The 19,719-nt window shown below is 38.8% G+C and overlaps 3 protein-coding genes across 4 annotated transcripts in view; 2 read left to right on the forward strand and 1 right to left on the reverse strand.

Moving 5' to 3' along the window:
• The window catches only part of p4htma (prolyl 4-hydroxylase, transmembrane a), a 16,074-nt gene extending 9,599 nt beyond the window's left edge, over positions 1-6,475 (reverse strand). The window contains exons 1-2 of the mRNA XM_082145166.1: positions 5,690-6,475; positions 4,221-4,302 (exon numbers count right to left, since the gene is read on the reverse strand). Coding sequence (XP_082001292.1) covers positions 4,221-4,302; positions 5,690-6,034 — 427 coding nt within the window. The 5' untranslated portion in view covers positions 6,035-6,475. The remainder of the gene's footprint in view (positions 1-4,220; positions 4,303-5,689) is intronic.
• LOC309480625 (secreted frizzled-related protein 5) lies at positions 44-4,113 on the forward strand. 2 transcript variants are annotated; one of them, XM_082145237.1, is made up of 4 exons: positions 47-808; positions 1,532-1,710; positions 1,816-1,905; positions 3,673-4,113. In XM_082145237.1, the coding sequence occupies exons 1-4, from the start codon at positions 516-518 to the stop codon at positions 3,990-3,992; spliced, it is 882 nt and encodes a 293-aa protein (XP_082001363.1). In that variant the 5' UTR covers positions 47-515; the 3' UTR covers positions 3,993-4,113. The 2 variants fall into 2 exon arrangements, with proteins under 2 accessions (XP_082001362.1, XP_082001363.1); XM_082145236.1 differs by having other exon boundaries at positions 44-808; positions 1,532-1,905.
• A 656-nt stretch (positions 6,476-7,131) lies between the features above and the next one.
• On the forward strand, positions 7,132-17,844 carry ptges3b (prostaglandin E synthase 3b (cytosolic)). Its single transcript, XM_082144369.1, has 8 exons — positions 7,132-7,260; positions 11,093-11,206; positions 11,335-11,404; positions 11,513-11,611; positions 13,139-13,228; positions 13,331-13,387; positions 16,199-16,223; positions 16,954-17,844. Coding segments are annotated over exons 1-8 (477 nt in total). The 5' UTR covers positions 7,132-7,258; the 3' UTR covers positions 16,974-17,844.
• Positions 17,845-19,719: the final 1,875 nt, after the last annotated feature.

Consider the following 19,719-nt stretch of genomic DNA (forward strand, 5'->3'; position numbering starts at 1 on the left):
CTGTCTGTCTGTCTGTCTGTCTGTCTGTCTGTCTGTCTGTCTGTCTATCTATCTATCTATCTATCTATCTATCTATCTATCTATCTATCTGTCTGTCTATCTATCTATCTATCTATCCGTCCGTCCGTCCATCAGTCTATCTATCTATCTATCTATCTATGAGCATGTGAACACCTCCTCTGCCTAGTGGTTAATCTGTTGTGTTATTTTATCATAATAATCACACTCTTCAAAAAAAAAAAAAAAAAAAGGAAGAGCAAAAAGGAAGTGTGTTGTACAGTAGAGCTCACTGTTCATCGCCTCCAGCAGAGAAACGGAAGAACCGGCAAGTCACACACACAGTCACACACACAGTCACACATACACACCCTCCCTAACCAATCCAATCTGACGGCCTGCAAAGTCCCGCCCTCTCCCAAATGGGCCTCAGGCAGTGGTGTATAAATACACCTATTACTGATTTACCCTGACACCACCTTACACCGACCCTCAACTCTCTTTCTCTCTGGACTATAATGCTGGCAGCGTCCGCTCTACTGCTGCTTCTGCTCGGCCTAGGCATCAATGCCAAGCCCAACGGACACTGGGAGCTCCAGGGATCCTCCCGTTGTGTGCCCATCCCAACCAACATGGCCCTGTGCCAGGGTCTGGGCTACAACAGCATGCGGATGCCCAACTTGCTGGGACACGAATCTCCAGCTGAAGCGGTGCAGCAGAGCACCAGCTGGCTGCCGCTCCTGTCCCGAGAGTGCCACCCGCACGCCCGCATCTTCCTGTGCTCGCTCTTCGCCCCCGTGTGCCTTGAGAGGTAAGACTTACTTCTGAACAAACTGACGGTTTCATTGATTGGCAGGAACGATGACCCTCAAAACTAAAAAAGGTTACACTTTATTTTACGGTGTTTTTGTTACACTGCAACTATACATTTAAGTACGGAGTAATATTTAGTAACAACATGTACTTACTATAGGGTTAGGGTTTTGTTTAGGGATAATATCATGTATAGTTTACTGTTATTACTATGGTAAGTACATGTATCATATGTAACAAGGACACTGTAAAATAAAGTGTTACCCTAAAAAAATATAGTGTGGATATCATTTCAGTTGTGGCCTTTGGTCAATGTTACAAGGCATTTAATTAAGTTAAATGGTGTCATTATCATGCAAATGTTTACAAATGCTAATGTTAAGTGGAAGTGGAAATCATATGCAATGAAATTCGTGGCACAAAAGAAATGACAATATAGCAAGACAATACTCTAGCTTATGCAAGAATGCGTTTATTGGATTGCATTCATTTCTGTTTGATTAAATCAATTCAATTTGATGAAAATTATATAAAAGGTTTGTTCTAATGCAATAGAAACAATAGCAATTGTTGCTATTTTTAATGCTTTTTTCTGTGCTCCGAATCTTAAATATGGCTAAATAGCCGAGACCACCAATGAAGCTGTGTGCTCAGAAAGTACAAACCACATCAAATCATCACACAGCTCCGAAACAATCAGTGAATGTGTGTCCCTTTTCAGGATCATTTCGCCATGTAGGAGTTTGTGTGTGTCGGTACGGGACAGCTGTGCCCCCATCATGAACTGCTACGGTTACCCCTGGCCCAGAATACTACAATGTGACCAGTTTCCTAAAGATCACCTAATGTGCATTTCCTCAGTTGCGCATATGCAAAACGGCACCAGCAATGAAGGCCGAGGTAAACAAAGATCTTTTTTTCTACGACACATACTTTGGAAGAGCCATGTAGACGAAAACAATGCTGGGTTTCCTCCACCAAACTGGTTTCTGTGGTCTGTTTCAGTGGTGCCGCGTGCGAGCTGCACAGATTGCGAGTTAGAGGAGGCCACGTCATCCAAAGAACTGCTCGATCTCTTCTGTAAAAGTGACTTTGGTAAGAAACGCTAGTGTTTGCTCGTTCACCCAAAATGATTAAAGGGGTGGATGATTATGATTTCACTTTTCTAACTTTAGTTAAGCCCTATTCGCACGGGATTAGTATTACCTAGGGACCTCCGGTAATTTGTAATAACCGCAGAGGTCGTCTGTGATTTTTATCCCGTGCGAATCTGCCATGTCTGTAAAAATGTCTGTAAAAATTCCCCCGAAAATTACCTACCGTATTTCGGCCAACACAGGGGTCCTCTGATAATACCAGTCCCGTGCGAATCCCCATGTCTGTGATTTGGGCTGTTTTTCTGTGAGCCTATCGTTTCCTAAAGAACGTAATAACCATTATGGGCCGTTTAACAGTCCATTTTACGTCTGTATTAAAACTATATTAACAATAAAATCTCTCGATATGCTCTACTCCAATCCGATTATAGTTTTTCTCCAATAAAAACTATGAAGTGCTGCAAAAGAGAAAACAAACTACAGTAAAGACGTGATCCGGAAGCTCAACTCGGACCGTTGTCATGGAAACGTCAAATTAAGTATTTTGGCGCAACATGGAAGCTCTTTTGGAAAGTTTGGACGCTTTTTGTGGTAGTGTGATTTAGTAGTCTGTATCGTGGAGCATTTCTTTGTCTCACACGGCCTCTAAAGACGTCCATCCTGTATCTCAAGAAATTAAAGTGTGAAAGAGTAAAAATGATATAAAATGAAATAAACCAAATAAAATGAATAGAAAAACAAGCCTATCGTGACGTTTCGGTATTTATAATACCTTCTTCAGGCAGGCTTGTTGTAAATATGGACAAAGAATAAAAGAAAAAGAAGATATATTATATATACAATAATATCATATTCTATAATATATATCATTTATTTCTCTAATAAATTGGTTTTAAATAAGTTCTTTTTTTGAATTGCAATACTGCAGCGCGATCTTCGTTTCAGCACGTTCAGCTAGTGAAGTGTGAATGGGTGGGCGCACGCTGTAAAGTCCGTAAACTCGAGGGAATTACGAACATTTATTTGCCCGTGTGAATGAGCCACCAAAAACACAGACGTCAGGGGGTAATTTCTTAATTACAGAGGTCCAGGGGTATTACTAATCCCGTGCGAATAGGGCTTTAGTGTGTAATGTTGCCGTTTGAGCATAAATAACATTTTCTTATAAAGAAATCGCTTTTTAAGGACTACAACAAACGGCTGGTAGGAACTACAATGAGCTTCTTCACGGGTTAGTGACATCACTAACCTTAAGATTTACATAAACCCTGCCCACGGGAACACATTTATAGATTATCAAGACAGAATATGCTAATCAATGACTAGAAGATAGTTAACTACACATCAGCTACATAAATTCATCAACTAACCATTCAGAAATGTCCTGTTGCTTTCTACATGTTGTCACTTCTTCTCGAGTCTCTCCATCTTTCTGACTTTGTTTGAACATAAAAGGCTAAAGGTTTTAGAAATTTTCAGTGTGTGTCTGTGTGAGGTAAAAGGACACAAGCTCTTGAAGCTCCTCCCCCTGTGCCGGGAGCAGCAGCTCATTTGCATTTAAAGGGACACACACTAAAACGACGCGTTTTTACTGACCCTCAAAAAGTGACAATTTTAACATGCTGTAAAAAATATGTGTGGGGTATTTTGAGCTAAACTTCACATACACACTCTGAGGACATCAGAGACTTGTGAAAAGGGCATTATAGGACCTCTTTAATGCTGAAACTAACTCATTACTCATTGATTTCCTTCTCTCTGCTAGTGGTTAAAGTGCGTCTTTCCAAACTGAACTCCAGTAGTTCTGTCCTGACCATGTTCTCGCTGGGCCCTCGGCTGGAGGTCCTGAAGCACGGGCCGCTGCTGGGAGGGGAAATGAGGAGTCGTCTGACACTGTGGCTGGAGCGAGACGCCACCTGTGTGGGCAACCTGACCCGCAACCATCCCGACGGGGGAACCTTCCTGTTGACGGGCACTGTGACGGGCAAGAGACTGCTAGTCACTAAAGCTTTCAGCTGGGGGAAACGCCCGCGGCACCTCAACCAAGCAGCACGCAAGTGGAAAAGCCATCGGTGTAGAGGGTAGAGTCTCAGATGGCGGGACAAAGAGGGTGTTTAAAAAGGTATCTCAGTGTGTTCATAATGTTGTAAATAATAGAAGATCCTTAAACTATATTTTTTAAAGATATTAAACCATTTAAAATGTGTTCATGTGTCCATTTTCTGTCACAAATCGCAGTGCTACTTTTACATCCATAATTAATGAGCTGAACCCAAAACTTCAAGATTTAATACATGAAAAGCTGAAACTCACCAAACAGCAGGGGTTTCAAGCTGAGGGTGCGCATGTTATGGGTCCGGTCAGGAACCAGAGACACTCTTTGCACATGCCCAACCTGAGTAGAAAAGATATAGCATGTAAGTCTCATTAACAGTGGATTACGCTCACAAAATAGGGAAGCATCACTCAGACACAGCTGGATATTAAAGGCATTTTTAAACATATCAAGATCATTTATAAACCTGTGATTATTTAAATTCCGCACAGCAATACATTGCCTTGAAATATTTGAAATAAAATAAAATATTAAATAAATAAAATAAAAATATATATATTAAATTCTGCCTTGGTTTGTAGTACTAAACCTAATAAAAGTGACAGAAGCACTGTCAGGTTTGTGTTCTGTTTTATGAAATTGTAGTTTGTTTTTCATTGCTTCCCTGTTATTCTGGACTTGTGCCTTGTTCCCGCTTCTCGTTTGATGTCATAGGCTGTGTCTGAAATCGCCCCCTATACCCTTATTTTGGGCACTATTTGAGGGGACAGCCATTTGTAGTGGTGTCCGAAACCATAGTGGCACTAGTGCACTCATTCAATCCCACAATGCACCGCAATAACAAGTGTACAACTGTTGTACACTCAACGGCTAGAGAATACCCATAATGCACTGTGGTAGTCGTGCTGAATGAATTCAAGCGTCCGACCAGAAGATGGCGAATCATCCATCCATCCATTTCTCAAACCGCTGGTCCAATGTGGCGACAGCGTAATATCATACAGGTATTAATTACTTTTTACTTGATTATTAAATTGTTTATACATGATAGTTTCCATAACAGAGTTCCAGATCAATCTTTTCATTACTACTGGAGGAGCCAATTTGCTGGGTTTTTAAAGTTTTGCTAAGTTATTCAACAGCAAGCACAAACTATGCAAAAGCGGCAGCCCTTCCGGCTCACTCAGAGTCCAAATTCACTTACTCGTTTTCTTTCACTCCTTCAAGTGAACTATTTTAGTGGAGTAATGTAGGGAATGAGGGTTTAGGGGGCGATTTCGAACACAGCCTTGGTTACTGATTTGGTTTCCCTCGTTATTGATTCCTTTAAATGATTCATTATTATTAAATTTAAGGGAGAAGCGTTTTCTAACGAAGCGTCTCATTGTATTATTGTTTTAAATAAAAATTTTATTCATACATGCTAAAATTAAATGAAGAAATTTTTAATAATCATGTTTTCTATTAGTACAACAACAATACACTGGCAATGGGGTATATTGCACTTGACTTTTTTTTTACACAGCTAACTTAAGTTGTATAATTTATTTCACAATACATTAATTTAACAGACAAATATATGAATGCTATCACAGAACATGATAAATAAATAACAATACTCCCTGATCTCTCACATCTTAAAATTTACCCATTTGAGATGGAAAGGCGTAACAGAATAAAAACATAAGTCATATAACATAGTGAATAATGCTCGCGTGTAGCTTACCCGAATGCCCTCCAGGCGAGGCAGCTGGAAGGAGAGCTCAGGGCTCAGGTTTGGTGAAGGGGTTTGGTGTTCAGGCATGGGTCCTGGGACACTGGCACTCTTCTCAAGGAGCACATCCTGCTCCCCAGGCCCCGTGTTATAGTGCACATAAAGAAGCAGAGCTATGATATTAATGATGTAGATGTGGAAGAAGGCCATCACCACCACGAAGTAAGCCCTGGAGCAGACGCTGCTCTTCTGGATGTTCATGCGCTCCCGGGCGAGCGGGTGTCGCGGTGGTGGAGGGGGGAAATGATCCATCATCTCCCCCTCGAGCCCGTGCAAACTCTCCTCATACTCACGCATCTCCTCCTAAATCACTGCTCTTCCCCCGTGCATTGCCCTGATCTAACCTGTCCTCCTCTCAGCTGATCGGCCAACTGACTTTACCTGGTTTGTTACCTGGCGAACGTTATTACACACTACTATAAGCCTACATGGCGATGCAGATATTGACCATACATTCGTAAAAAAGGTCCATCGTGTGTGTGTGTGTGGATAAGGGATCTGTGCAGGGATTTCTTCAGGATGAACCGGAGGAAAGATTTAGAACGATGTCAACAGTCTATAACTGCGCTCTTATAATCGAATGGGTGATTAAATCGGACCAGTCATACACAGAACAGATGAATAATAGCGAGAAAACCCCCCGCACGACTTCTTTATAAGCGGAGATGGAAAATAACAACAGCGTTTATAATCATCTGTCATTCATCCTGCAAGCAACGCGAAGTAACCGACGCTAGGCTAGAACTAACGGGGCCTTTCAAAATAAAAGCACGACATTTTTTATTTCACTTAATTCTTTTTAATACAACTTTGACTTAACTTTTTATTAATTACAAACTAATATTTACTTAAAATTTATTTTATTATTTTTAATTTTATTTGATATTATTTAATTGTATTCGAAATTATGACGTACAATCTCACAATTTCTGTTTTCTGATCTCATAATCTAGTATGTCATAATTTTGACGTTTTATTTTATGATTTAAACTTTATTGGTATGTCATAATTATGACTTTTTATCTTATCATTTCGACTTTTTATGTCATAATTATGACAAAGATAGTCAAAAGTATCACAATTATTATTTAGTATGAGTTTTTATGTCATTTTCTTTCTTTTTAAGTAACGTTAGTATATCATAATTCAGATTTAAATAATTAAGCTTTTTTTTTTCTTTTTTGTTATGTGGCGAAAATGGGCTTCCAGAATATTATTTAGAAAATTTTATCAAGCGCTTTACTATATAATTTATTATTGACAAATACTTAAAAAAATTATAATTATTGAGCAAGCTTGAAGTAATGATGTTGATCACTGACGATTTTGCATTATTTGCTTTGAGCTTGAAACTTGAAACGGAAGCTCTAGAAAAGTCCAACGATTGTGAGGGGCGTGGTTTGAGGCCCCGCCCACCCGTGACCCACCACCACCACCACCAGAACAGAACACGGGAGAACATACCAGAAAACCTCTGAGCAGACGCCGACTATCACACACTCACACACAGCCGCCAAAGTCATGTAAGTGTGTACTCTATGTTGAATGTATCTGTTCAGATCTATGCAAAATATAGTTTGTTACTGAAACCAGCACAAAATTACTGTGTAGACTGTGAAGCTTATCGCTAGCCAGCATTAGCTACTTCCGCACGACTCATTCACTCCTCTCGTAGTCGTTAAACTATCTAGTAACCCAGTGAAACCCCTTGCAGGTTTATAAAACGCTAAATGTAAAAGCATTAGGTTCAGAACTCTGTAATATATGTTGAATTGTGTAATAATACAGTGTAAGTATAAGTTGGCGCGTTACAGTTAGCCTGAAAAAAGGTCACCAATGTTAGCATTTTGCGCCCTTTTTCCACCCAAGTCCGTTCATAAATACACACATCTTTGTAAAATGTATTTTATTATCGACTAACTCGCTGGAAGAGTAGCTGATGCGAGGGGAGTTTATCGGTTTCTTGTATGGTTAAATGCGCGCGCCGCCTGCACGTGCTGCAGGGCCATAGAGCTGGAGTGAGTGTGTGTGTGTGCGCGTGCGTGTGTGTGAATGAATGAAAGAACACACTCATAACACTCACTATTCAGTGAGCACACTACAAGAAGACAGCGATTATATCTGAACCTCTCATCAAGCGTCTGTCCCTCAACAGCGCTGTGCTTTTAAACGATAATCCTTGATTTTATTTCAATGGCCTGAGTATTTCCATTAATTGTTGGGACTCAGATTATCATATTGATTAAATGATGTAAGCATATTATACTTAAAAAAAAAAGCTTAGTTGTGTCCTAGTGGTATTTCGCATGAGTTATCAATTAATTAATGTGGTCCTATGGGCATGCACAGTTTGAGAATGGACCTGAACTCTGAACTCAACCTTTGTTTAGTAGTGTTTACTTGTTTCAAGAATTTGATACACCATCCTTTAGAAAAGGAGCAGTAACAGGCGGTGGATTGAAGTGCTGTGTCACAGATGTCCATGCCACCTGCTCTTTGCAGATCTATTTAGTTGTTGAACGAATCACGTTTTCTGTACCTCACCTGCTACTAATATTTGTGGGAAATTATGTTTTGACACCCAATATTTAATGCGAACAATATTATTAAAATATTTACAACGCATTTTCAACTAATAATTATTTAGCAGTTGCTTTATAAAGTAAAAATGATTTAAAATCAGTTTTCCATATAAGCAATTGGACACTATTATTGGAATCAGTCGTAAAACATGTAGTGGTCACTCATTATGCACTAACGTTCAGAGGCTGTAATGTTTTAAAGGTACAATATGTACGAATTTTGTATCAAAATATCCAAAAACCACTTGCACAGTGTTATATATTTCTTTCAATTGTGTACTTGTTTCCAAGAATTTGTAAATTCAGAGAAATTCACAATTTGAAATAGTGCCCGTCCCTTGTCGCCTGTCAATGACGTAATATCCGCGTTATCCCTGGTTTCCGCTTGTACTGGCATGGCGACAGATGTGGACAACTGCGTAGTGCGTAGCACTAGTGGCACGCTCACGCAAACAGACTTGGGGACAAAAGGAGAACTAAAACGAGGATCAATATCAGCTTGCCGTTTTCAAGATGCCGAGAGCTCCACGAGTCACGACTTGACAGGGACGCCACTCTTGCATGCACTTTATTAGACAGGTGAGCAAATGTAGGCTATATAAAACAAATCAATGTTTTATAGCTCAACATGATGAAATGTTAGAATATGATCAGTATGTTATTCTAATGTTGATCTAGCTTACTGCTAGTCTCATAGCCAACAAACGAACATAGAATAACATCATAACTTGCAACACACTCAAATGCTGTTTAGCGTGAGAGTGTAACATTAGACCAAGTGAAACAGCGCTGCGTTACCTCACAAGCTTCGTTCGTCTAATAAACTGACCTGTGTGAGCAGTAATTCAGCACTTGCTGGTTGTTCGGTAGAAAATGTCCTCATTCCTTTATATCTGCGGGACTCGCGTGTGACGCTGATGTGTCTCATTAGCGATCGCGCCCTGCTTCATACCACAGTCAAGTTAAAGACATCAATGTTTTCACTCATCCATAAACATTATTAGATCCATCGGCATGACGACAAGTTCCATCATTCCGCTTATGCGTCATCAACCTACTACGCCTTTGTTATTGATTTGATGCTTAATTAAATGTTTCTCCTCCTTATTAATCTAATTTTGAAAAGAGTTGTTAGCCTATATTAAATATTAAATATTTTTGTGGAAACCCAGATTAAAAAAATTCAGGATCCTTTGATGAAGAGTTCAAAAGAACAGCATTTATTTGAAATGGAAATCTTTTGTAACATTATAAAAGTCTCTACTGTTGTTTTTGATCAAACTTAATGCATCCTTGATGGAAAAAAAAAGTATTAATTTTGTTTAAAAAAACCTTACTGACCAGTGACCACTGACTACATTTTTTGATCGATGTAAAACCATCAGCATATCGGTTAAAGCACGAAAAAGGCCGATATATCAAACCCATGGTTTATTAGTTAACTGCAGGAAGGCACTGAGTTGTATAACGTCTAAAATAATTAAATACTTGCTAAAACAAAATGAAATTTGTACAAAATACAGCAGTGCTCGGCAAAACAGACTCCCCGGGGCCAGCGTGAACGAGGATCGGGACAGTTGAGGGACCTGTCGCTGTCCTGATCAGGCCAGTTCTGCATCTTCATGAAAGTGTGTCCTTATATTCAAGCACAAGAAGACACGAAAGAGAGTTCGATTCTCTTTCAACTCAAGTTTTGCGTGCCCACACATCCGTGCCTGGAAAGTTTGCATCCCCACAATATTTACTATTTTTCAAATATGTGAGGCACACATCCAAAGCGTGCGCCCGGAAAGCCACGTTTTAGACAGAGCACAAATATGGAATTGAGTTCTCTTCTAATTCACACAAAATTATATCAAAATGCCCGTCTTAGCGAGTGTCTTTGTAAACATTGTCAGATATATCTTAAATGAACATAACTGTAATTGTGTACCAGTATGTTGGATCTGTGCATTCGGTTTTAAAATGACAGCAAACAACAAAAGACACAAAATATTCTTTCACTTGCTACTCTTGACTAAATAACAAAAAAATCGCTCACTACTCCAATCCAAATATCTGTATCAGAATCAGCCAACAGTTGTTTCTCAAAAACGGTATCGGCAAAAAAATTATAATTTACAAATCTTACCGGTGCATCTCCACAGTATTTACTATTTTTCAAATATGTGAGGCTAGTGTTCTCAACAATACATGGGAAAACGTGTTTGATTTTTTTAAACTTCTCTCAGGCATGAAAGTGCAGCTCCGATCTCTTTGATTGGGGAAACATAAAATTCTCCAAAACTGCTCGCTAAGCTTACGATTAAATTTCATATTTGAAATCACCATTGAAGTCTGACAGCTGTCTCTAAACGCTCGAATCATGACAAAAAAAACAGCATTTTTCAGGCTAGGCCAAGCTTATGTGCCGTCCTAAAGGCACGTCTCAGGACACATGACTGTTTCTATAGCAACCGGAGCTTCTAACGGCAGCTGCAGTGATGCGATGACTTTTCCGAACGGCGATTGGCTAATTTCTTTAGAAGGCGGGACTTATTCCACCATATTGCGTGTTGCACTTTCTCCCATTCATAAGTAATAGGAGTGAACCATCTTTCTATAAAGTCTTTGATATAACCATGGAATGACCAAATATCAGCTGATTGATCGGCCTGGCTGACATATTCTATCCATTCATTTAAATTATCCTAAAATTACTATTTCCTTATATAAAATGTTTATCGCTGAATTATTCTATTCATTCAATCCATAATTTAAATGTCCTCCTCAGGCAACCAGCAACCGCTAAGTGGTACGACAGACGGGACTCTGTCTTCATTGAGTTTTTGGTGGAGGACAGCAAGGATGTGAAAGTAAATTTTGAAAAGTCCAAATTTGGTTTCAGGTATGTTGTTGTAATTTCAGCATCTATGTAAAACACCAAAAGCTTCTTATTATCATTGCCTAAGATTCTAGACTGTAGTCTGAATGTGTTGTGGTTCAGCTAATGTTGTCTTCTGTGCTCTTCTTCAGTTGTCTCAGTGGGACGGATAATACGAAGCATTCAAATGAAATTGACCTTTTTGGATCCATCGATCAAGATGTGAGTTTAGCACACGATTGAGATATCATGTTTCAGATGATTCGCTGTAGTTGGATGTACATTTCAGGATGAGAATGTTTTGTTTTATGTTTTAATTTCTATTCTCAGGGGTCTAAACATAAGCGCACAGACCGGTCGGTCTTGTGCTGTTTACGGAAAGCAGAGCCAGGGAAATCCTGGCCCAGGATAACAAAAGACAAGGCAAAGGCAAGTTTATTGTTGTTGCTTTATTTGCAATTAAAATGTTTTTTTTATTTGATTAACAACTTTAGGAGATATATCTTGACCATTTGAAGTCAAAGTTAAGTGTGGATTTTAGTGCTCATTTAAAATAGTGGTCGACTGATATATCGCCACTGACGATATTTTCCATTTTTTAAATATCGGCATCGGCCGATACGTTTTACTGTTTGGCCAATATATTGGAGCTTTTATTTTGTGAGGGAGCGTCAGACTTTTATTTTGACGTCGCTGAGAACATCAGCGCCTGAGCACACGACACTTCTATTCTCCATCTTCATCAGTTACGGTCTCTGTAACAGTGTTGTCTTAATACGTTACTGGACAGAACTGTTAAACAGAGAAAGTAAATTGTATACGAAAAAGTGTTATAGCCCTTGCTTTTAGATTATTAGTAACAGAAAGGCAAACAGTATTATACTTTCTCATTTACGGTCAGCAAATACGCATTTATATCATTTAAACAAATCTTTGAATATCTAATTAACATTTAATTTCACAAACCTTGCAGACTTGGTCGAATCCAGCTGCCAGATATTTTGAAGTGAAAGTTCAGCTTCACTGGAGTCGCACGATCAACAAACTTTAAACCCTTGATTTCAAACTATTCTGTGTTATATTCAGTTGCCCACTGTCATATTCATGTCATTTTCAATGTGCTGTAAGTATAATCCCAGTGTGGACAAACTTGCCAGATTACTTCCGTATTATTAATATTTTTCCCAACAATTTCTTTATTGAGAATCAAGAAGTTGCCATCCAAAGGAAGTCTGTTTAAGAGATTTATTTTTTAATTCATTTTCAAATGATTTATTAAATAAGTTTGTGTGTGTGTATGGGTGTATATATATATATATATGTATGCTTTCTAAGATATCGGCATCGGTCATCAAAAAACCAATGACCACTAATTTAAAAGTGCCCCTATTATGCTATTTTAAAGGTTCCTGATTTGGTTTTGAAGGTCTCCTACAATAGGTTTACATGCATCCAAACACTTACATTTTTTCATAATATACATTGCACATCACCTCTCTTCTCATAGTGTTGGAAACGGTTCAAAGATTCAGTCTCTCTAAACCCCTCCTTTCTGCGAGCTTCCTCTCTTCTGATTGGTCAGTCTTTTGTGAAAAGTATAATGGGGCACTTTAAAAATGTCAGTCATGTACTTGTATTTTGTTTTCCCCAAACCTCAATTATGCCTCAAAAATACAGAATAATAGCACATCTGGTTTAAAGGATGTACTTGAGCACTGGGGTTTGTAACACCAGAGCACAGTGTTTGTGTAAAGTATTTTCGGGTCTTAAAATGAAATTGTAGACAAAGTTGTTTGGCAGTCAATCTAGTAAATTGTTAAATCTAGTTAACCATTAGTGTATCAAATAACCTGTTTAGTGATTAGTTATGGCATCAGCCTTTTAATATCGGTGCATCAATACTTAGTGTTGACTTGGTTAAGATAAAACTTAATTTTTGTCTTATTTTGTCTACAGGTCAACTGGCTTAGTGTTGACTTCAACAACTGGAAAGACTGGGAGGATGATTCAGATGAAGATGTGGCAAACTATGATCGCTTTTCAGAGGTTAGTTCAGAAATAGCTATTCACCTTCCTAGCAGTATTCACTATTATTATGGGAATTGTGTGAGGAATATGTGCTGTTCTGACATGATTTGTTGGTTTTAGATGATGGGCAACATGGGAGGAGAGGATGATTTACCTGATCTAGATGGAGCAGATGAGGTAAGATTTAATAGTTTCTGTGTGTAATGTGTAATAGTTTAGAAAATGCGATAGTTCCCGTAAAGTATTCACTCACCCTCACGTCATCCCAAACCTCTATGACTTCCGTTCTTCTGACGTAAAATATATTTTGTCCATAAAATGGGTCCATTGTTGTGTTGTATCCCATTGACTTTCATAGTAGGGACCACGGGCGGATTGGCAATCGGGAAAACCGGGAAGAATCCCGAACGGCCGGTCCATTTCAGGCCGAACCGGCCGGTGGTCAAAGAGATTTTTTTTTATTTTTATGATACGCGACCGGCCACAGCGGAACGCTGTGTGTGTGTGTGTGTGTTTCAGACCGGGCCAAACCAATACGTTCAATCTTAAGGGGGGATATGAGCGGCCCAGCCCAACTTGGACTGATCCTCGTTTTTCCTGACATCCGATTGGCTCAAAGGACCCGATCAAAGGAGTTTACTTTCGGTCCGGTTTGGGTTTGTGTGAATGCAACAGAGACGGACGGTAAAAACGGCGAAAAGAAGAGAAAGAAAAGGGTGGGGCCGAAAAAATAAGAATTAAAAAGAATAAAATGTTGGCACAAGAGGCAGCTAAATGCTCCAAATTAACAGACCTTTTCCGTAGTGAAAAGGGTGCTGTGGCAGGAGGTGCAGATGAGGAAGGACCCAGCAGCATGGACAGGACAGGTGCACGATTAGTGATGCATTTATTATACACTGAAATTATTTATATTTGCATTTAAATATAGGCATATATATTTATAGATATATTATATATTATAAACAGCAGTTTGCAGTGTCATCACATACAGACAACATCCTTCTATAAGCAAGGAATCTCTGTATGTCTGTATGTATATTAGCTGTTAAGGTCAGTGATGGAGAGGGACAGGTTGATGATGACCCCTGCAGTCATATTGATGAGGAGGGAGACGAGGAGGAGGAGAAGAGAGGAGGAGCAGGAACCAGACAGGTAGAGGGGCAGTGTGCAGGGCTGGGTAGGCAATCATATTAGGCATATCAATCAATCAAAGCTTTATTAAGGACACAAACACAAAAATAAAAATACAGCACAATATTACATATTTACAGATAGGATAAAATGCCAATAGTTCCACATACTAGATAATAACCTGACTGAAGCACAGATTGAATTAGAAAATGTATTCTTGTTCTTCTCATGCATATGTAGCTGTACGTAAGCAGAGGCAGGGTCCAGCACAGGGGAAGCTGAGCCAGGGAGAGTTGAAAGTGAGGACACACACAAATCTCTATTTTATGGGACTGCATTGTAGTTTTTGAGTATCTGAGTGGGTATGTGTGAGTATTTCTAACTATTTTATCACTCCGACTGACTGTACACATGACATGCTGGTAGTTAGCAGTATACTGTGACTTATGTGTTCGAGATTAGGTTTTGCTGACCTGGTTGTGTTCAGTGCAGTGGTGACTTGCTTATACAACCTGAGGAGGCAGGTGTCATCCTAAAGTTTCTTGAAGGTCTCCAGCGTAATCTGATTCTCTTTATACCATAAAAACACAATTATAATTAAAAGAACTGCAAAAAATCCTTCTGCTCGTGCACCAAGGGCACTCGCGTAAAAGGCCTCTCCATCTTAAAGTCCCAGTACGTCTCTGGTAGGGACAAAAACATTCTTCAAAATATATTTTGTGTTCCACTGAAGAAAAAGTCATAGAGGTTTGGACCGATGTTAGGCGAGTAAATGATGACACTTTACAGTGAAGGATCCCTTTAAAGCAATAGTTCACCCGAAAATAATCCCATAATTTACTCGCCCTCAAGCCATCCGAGGTGTGTATGACTTTCTTCTTTCAGCCGAACACAATCTGAGTGATATTAAATAATATCCTGGCTCTTCCCAGCTTTGTAATTGGTATTGAATAGCACCCGAGATTCTGAAGCTCCAAAAATAAAATAAAAGTAATCCATACAAATCCAATGGGTTAATGAATGCCTTCAGAAGCGAAGCGGTAGGTTTTTTTTGTATATACATTTAAAACTTTATAAACTATAATCACTGCCGCGTGTTCACAAGAGTCTAGTTCCGGCGGAATGGTGACCTCTGACCCGACGTAGGTGTAGTGTAAGCTTAGATGAGAATTAATGAATGGCGAGGCGTAGAGAAGAGAGCAAAACCAAACGAGGAGTTTGAGGATTACGATATAAGAGAAAAGGAGCTTGAGTTTGTTGCCCAGCTCTGTTTGTTTGAACCACGAGAGGCGTCGACTCTCACCTGAGCTTATGCCACTCCTACGTCATGCATCGGGTCAGAGGTCACTCTTCCGCTGGAACTAGACTCAAGTACAGCCTTTACCGGAAGCCAGTGATTATAGTTTCTATAGTTTTTTTTAAACGTATGACTTTGGATTACTTCTATGATGGATGGATGGATGCACTTTTTGGAGCTTCAAAATCTGTTACTAGTCACTCACATTATAAAGCGCGGAAGAGAAAGGATATATTTTATCATAACTCCGATTGTATTCGGCTGAGAGAAAGTCATACACACCTAGGATGGCTTGAGGGTGAGTAAAGCATGGGATCATTTTCTTTTTTTCTGTGAACTCTTTAAGTTTCATCTTAAACTAGTGATGTGCAAACCCACTTATTTGTAATTGACTAGTTGAGGTTTTCTAAATGATTATTCAACTAGTCAGCCTCAAGGAAGCTCATTTAGGGCGGGTCACATCCAGTCAGATGCGGTTCTTGAGGGGGTGGAGCACAAACGGGATGAACAGAACACAGAGTTCTCAACACACTTTTAACAGTTGATTGTTTTCTTTTCAGGAATCAGCTGATAGTGATGATGAAAGTAAGTTTTCCTCTTTTTCTTGCTTATACTTTCAGTTCAAAACTAAAAAAAAAAAAGGGGTAGTTCACCCGAAAGTCATGATTTACGTCATTTACTTTTTTCATTTGACACTTTTTGATATATATATACACTCTTAATTTGTATCTACCGATTTCAAGTCATCTAAATCTAATCAACACTTTAAAGCTTTAAAATGTACATAAAGACAGTAAACATAATCCAAATGAATCGAGCTGTTTAATCCAAGTCTTAAATAATGAAACATTGATTAATATGATTGTGAATAGATTTAATTTATTCACATATAGTCACTGATCAACGCACATACATTGAGCATATCAAATATAGGAAACAGAAGCTCAACTGTACTTGCTTGACATGTGAGAACAGAAATGTCCCTTCTTGTCATTCCAAACTTGTATGACTTTCATGTATTGAATGTGAAAGGTGAATTTGAGTCATTTAGAATGTTCTGGTGAGTTCCAAAAAAAAAAAAGCACTTGTTGAAAGTGTGAACTTCAGGCCACATTCATTGTAACTGCAATTTATACAAGTACATAATGGATTTTCTTCATTCATGTTTTACAGAAGAAACTTAAAAAGTTGGAACAAAATGAGACTAAAGCCCAAAGTATACTTCGTCCCAACGTACATCCCGCGACGGTCCACGCACTGACCCTGTGACTTAATTTTGTTCTTTTCCTTCAACATGTTTGTGGTTTATTTTCAGAAATGCCAGATCTGGAATAAGCGGCTGGCACATTGTGGACAGACAGAGGAGGAGGGGGATGACATGCGAATGAAAAGAGCCGTCATCTAAATGGTACATGATCTGAAAGAGCAACGCTGAATTGATTGAGATCAGTGGATTCATAAGCATCACCTCTGTCCACGCCGTGGCTGCACTCCAGAAGATCGACTTCACCCTGTTGGGAGTTTATATGCATATTGTTGTACAGAGCTTCGTCGTCCCTCTCCTTACGAGCAGTCCTGGCTTTTTTTTGTTTTCTTTTAATCTGTACTAAAACATCATGTATACTTAAACTGTTTGGAAATACTGCACTGTATTCATATTTTTTCAACTGATAAGCAATAGATGTAATGGAAAGTTTCTTTTTTATTGTGAGGCATTGAAATTAAAAATGAAAAGTGACAAACTTTGCAGAGGTGAAGGTAGTTTGTGTCTTGTAAAATCTGTATAGTGGACGACCTTGTGATTAAAGCGTAAGAACTGTAAGTAGCAGTTATAAGACCCACCTCCCCAACATACTTCAATCATCTCCTAACATTATAGCCCTCATGTCTCTTGACGTGGTCCCAGATTTGTTGGTGCTTGATATTTTCTGCTGACTCCCTCTGAAATGATCCAGTTTCCCGAAGTCTATATTGGCACTGTATTTGGTATTGGACTGTTAATGTCTTTAATATTATGACTGCAGTATGATGTCTTTACTGGGAAACAGAGAGGTATTGTATGTTCCAGATCAAGTCTAAAACAAAAAGACCAAATAAGTTTGCACTATCAAAAAAATTGGGACTGTTTTGTGCACATTGCTTGTTTTCAAAAGAAAAAAAGCTTTCAATTTTGTCTACGTATTTCTAATAAACTGCTCAATGCTCACCTTTTCATTTTGTCTGCTAAACTGTTAAATGGATAGTTTGCCACATTCCAAACTCGAGGAACGCAATAGAATTTTGGAAAAATGTCGGAATATCTGTGCGTTCCATAGAAGAAAGGTTTGGTAACGTTATGACATGAGGATGAGTAAATGATGACAGATGTTTAATTTCTGGGCGAATTAACAAAAAATTTAATTAGTTAGCGGTTAAATATTTTGATCAGTTAAAATGTGTAAAAGTACATATTTGTGCTCTAAAGCATATTGATTAGTGTAGATGCCCTTTGAATGTACAGGATTTGACAATAGTTAGCAGTCATTATTAGGGTTATAGTCTTGGATTCAAGTAAATGCATAATAGTGATAAAACATATTAGCAAGTGAAGTTCCAGGGGGTACAAATGTGTTTTTACCTTCCAACTCCGTATTTCCAGTGGCGTACTTAATAATCATTCGCAACTCGCCCTTTTTTTTTTTCACCACATTACGCGTGAGGTCACGAAGGAGGTGCTATAATAACAGGTTCATGGAGATGCACGCGCTCGCCCTATGACTGCATGCGGTTACCTCACACGATTATGCATGCCTATGCATCATTTTCTACCATGTTAATTAAATGGAAATATGGCCACCTATGTAAAAGTGGGATATTGTGGATAAATAGAGTGATTTTATGTATTTTGTATGTCTTATCGGATGAATGGCATGGCCTCGGCTCTCCCTCTCCGGACTATCACTTCCTACAGCCGCATTCTGGCTGCGCATCCATTCCTCTCCAGTGGCTCCAGACTGATCAGCGCGCTCTGGGTCCTAAAGCCGGACTCTTTCCGTTCCGCTCTGCGCTCTACTCGTTATCCTTGACGTCTACCCCACTTATACAGTAGCACAGGGATGGGCAACACTGTCCTACAGAGTTTAGCTTCAACCCTAATCAAACACACTTGAACAAGGTCCTCAGGATTACTAGAAAATTGCAGGCAGGTGATTTTTTCAGGGTTGGAGCAAAACTCTGTAGGACAGTGGCCCTCCAGGACCGAAGTAGCATGTAGTTTGGGTATTTTAAAAAATGTGTATGTTTTATTGAAATGGATAGTGAGAATTTGTTTGTAATTACAACTAAGGGCACGTTTACACGACAATGATATACAAAAAACGGAAAAGCTTTTCTTTTGCGTACAGGCGACAACATTGTCAAAACGATCCCGTTCACACGGATCCGCGAAAACGATGAGATGGGTCTGTCTGCGGACTGCAAGAGAGGGGAGTAACAGGAAGTGGGCGTAACTTGAAGTGGGCGTAACTTGAAGTTGTCCAAATCACATAGAACCACACGATATGTCAAACTCAAAATGAGATGTTGTCGGCAAGATGCCAGCTCGTATAGAGACATTTAGTAATGTCGTAAGTTTAACATTTAAACCACATTATTAGATTACCCTTTGACTTTATGAATACACATAAATGACAGCTTGGAAATATATTAAAGGTTTTAATTAAATATTATTTCAAAAAAAAAATTCAGCACATGTAGTCAGAGGTACAGAAAAATAATAATAATTCAGCAAATAAGGAAATTGTTTTATTTATTTTAATCATGTTTGTTAAAAGTATGTTGAATGATGTTAGTTCATTTGTGCAACCATGTATTTGCTATAATGATGAAAATATTTGAAAACCAGTTAAAATCAAGTAGCCTAATGATGCAATCCTTAGTTTAAATCTTAACTTTTGAGTGTATGCAGAATTAAATGGTTGTAAAATGATCATGTCACATGTGATATTTTATTTCATGTGACAGAAAAAAAAAAGACAGTAACACCAGTGACACACAATGAATTACCAATGACATACATAAGACCAAAGATCATTATTCTTCA

The sequence above is a fragment of the Leuciscus leuciscus genome (assembly GCF_965113295.1).
Source record: "Leuciscus leuciscus genome assembly, chromosome: 18".
NCBI classification, from domain to species: domain Eukaryota; kingdom Metazoa; phylum Chordata; class Actinopteri; order Cypriniformes; family Leuciscidae; genus Leuciscus; species Leuciscus leuciscus.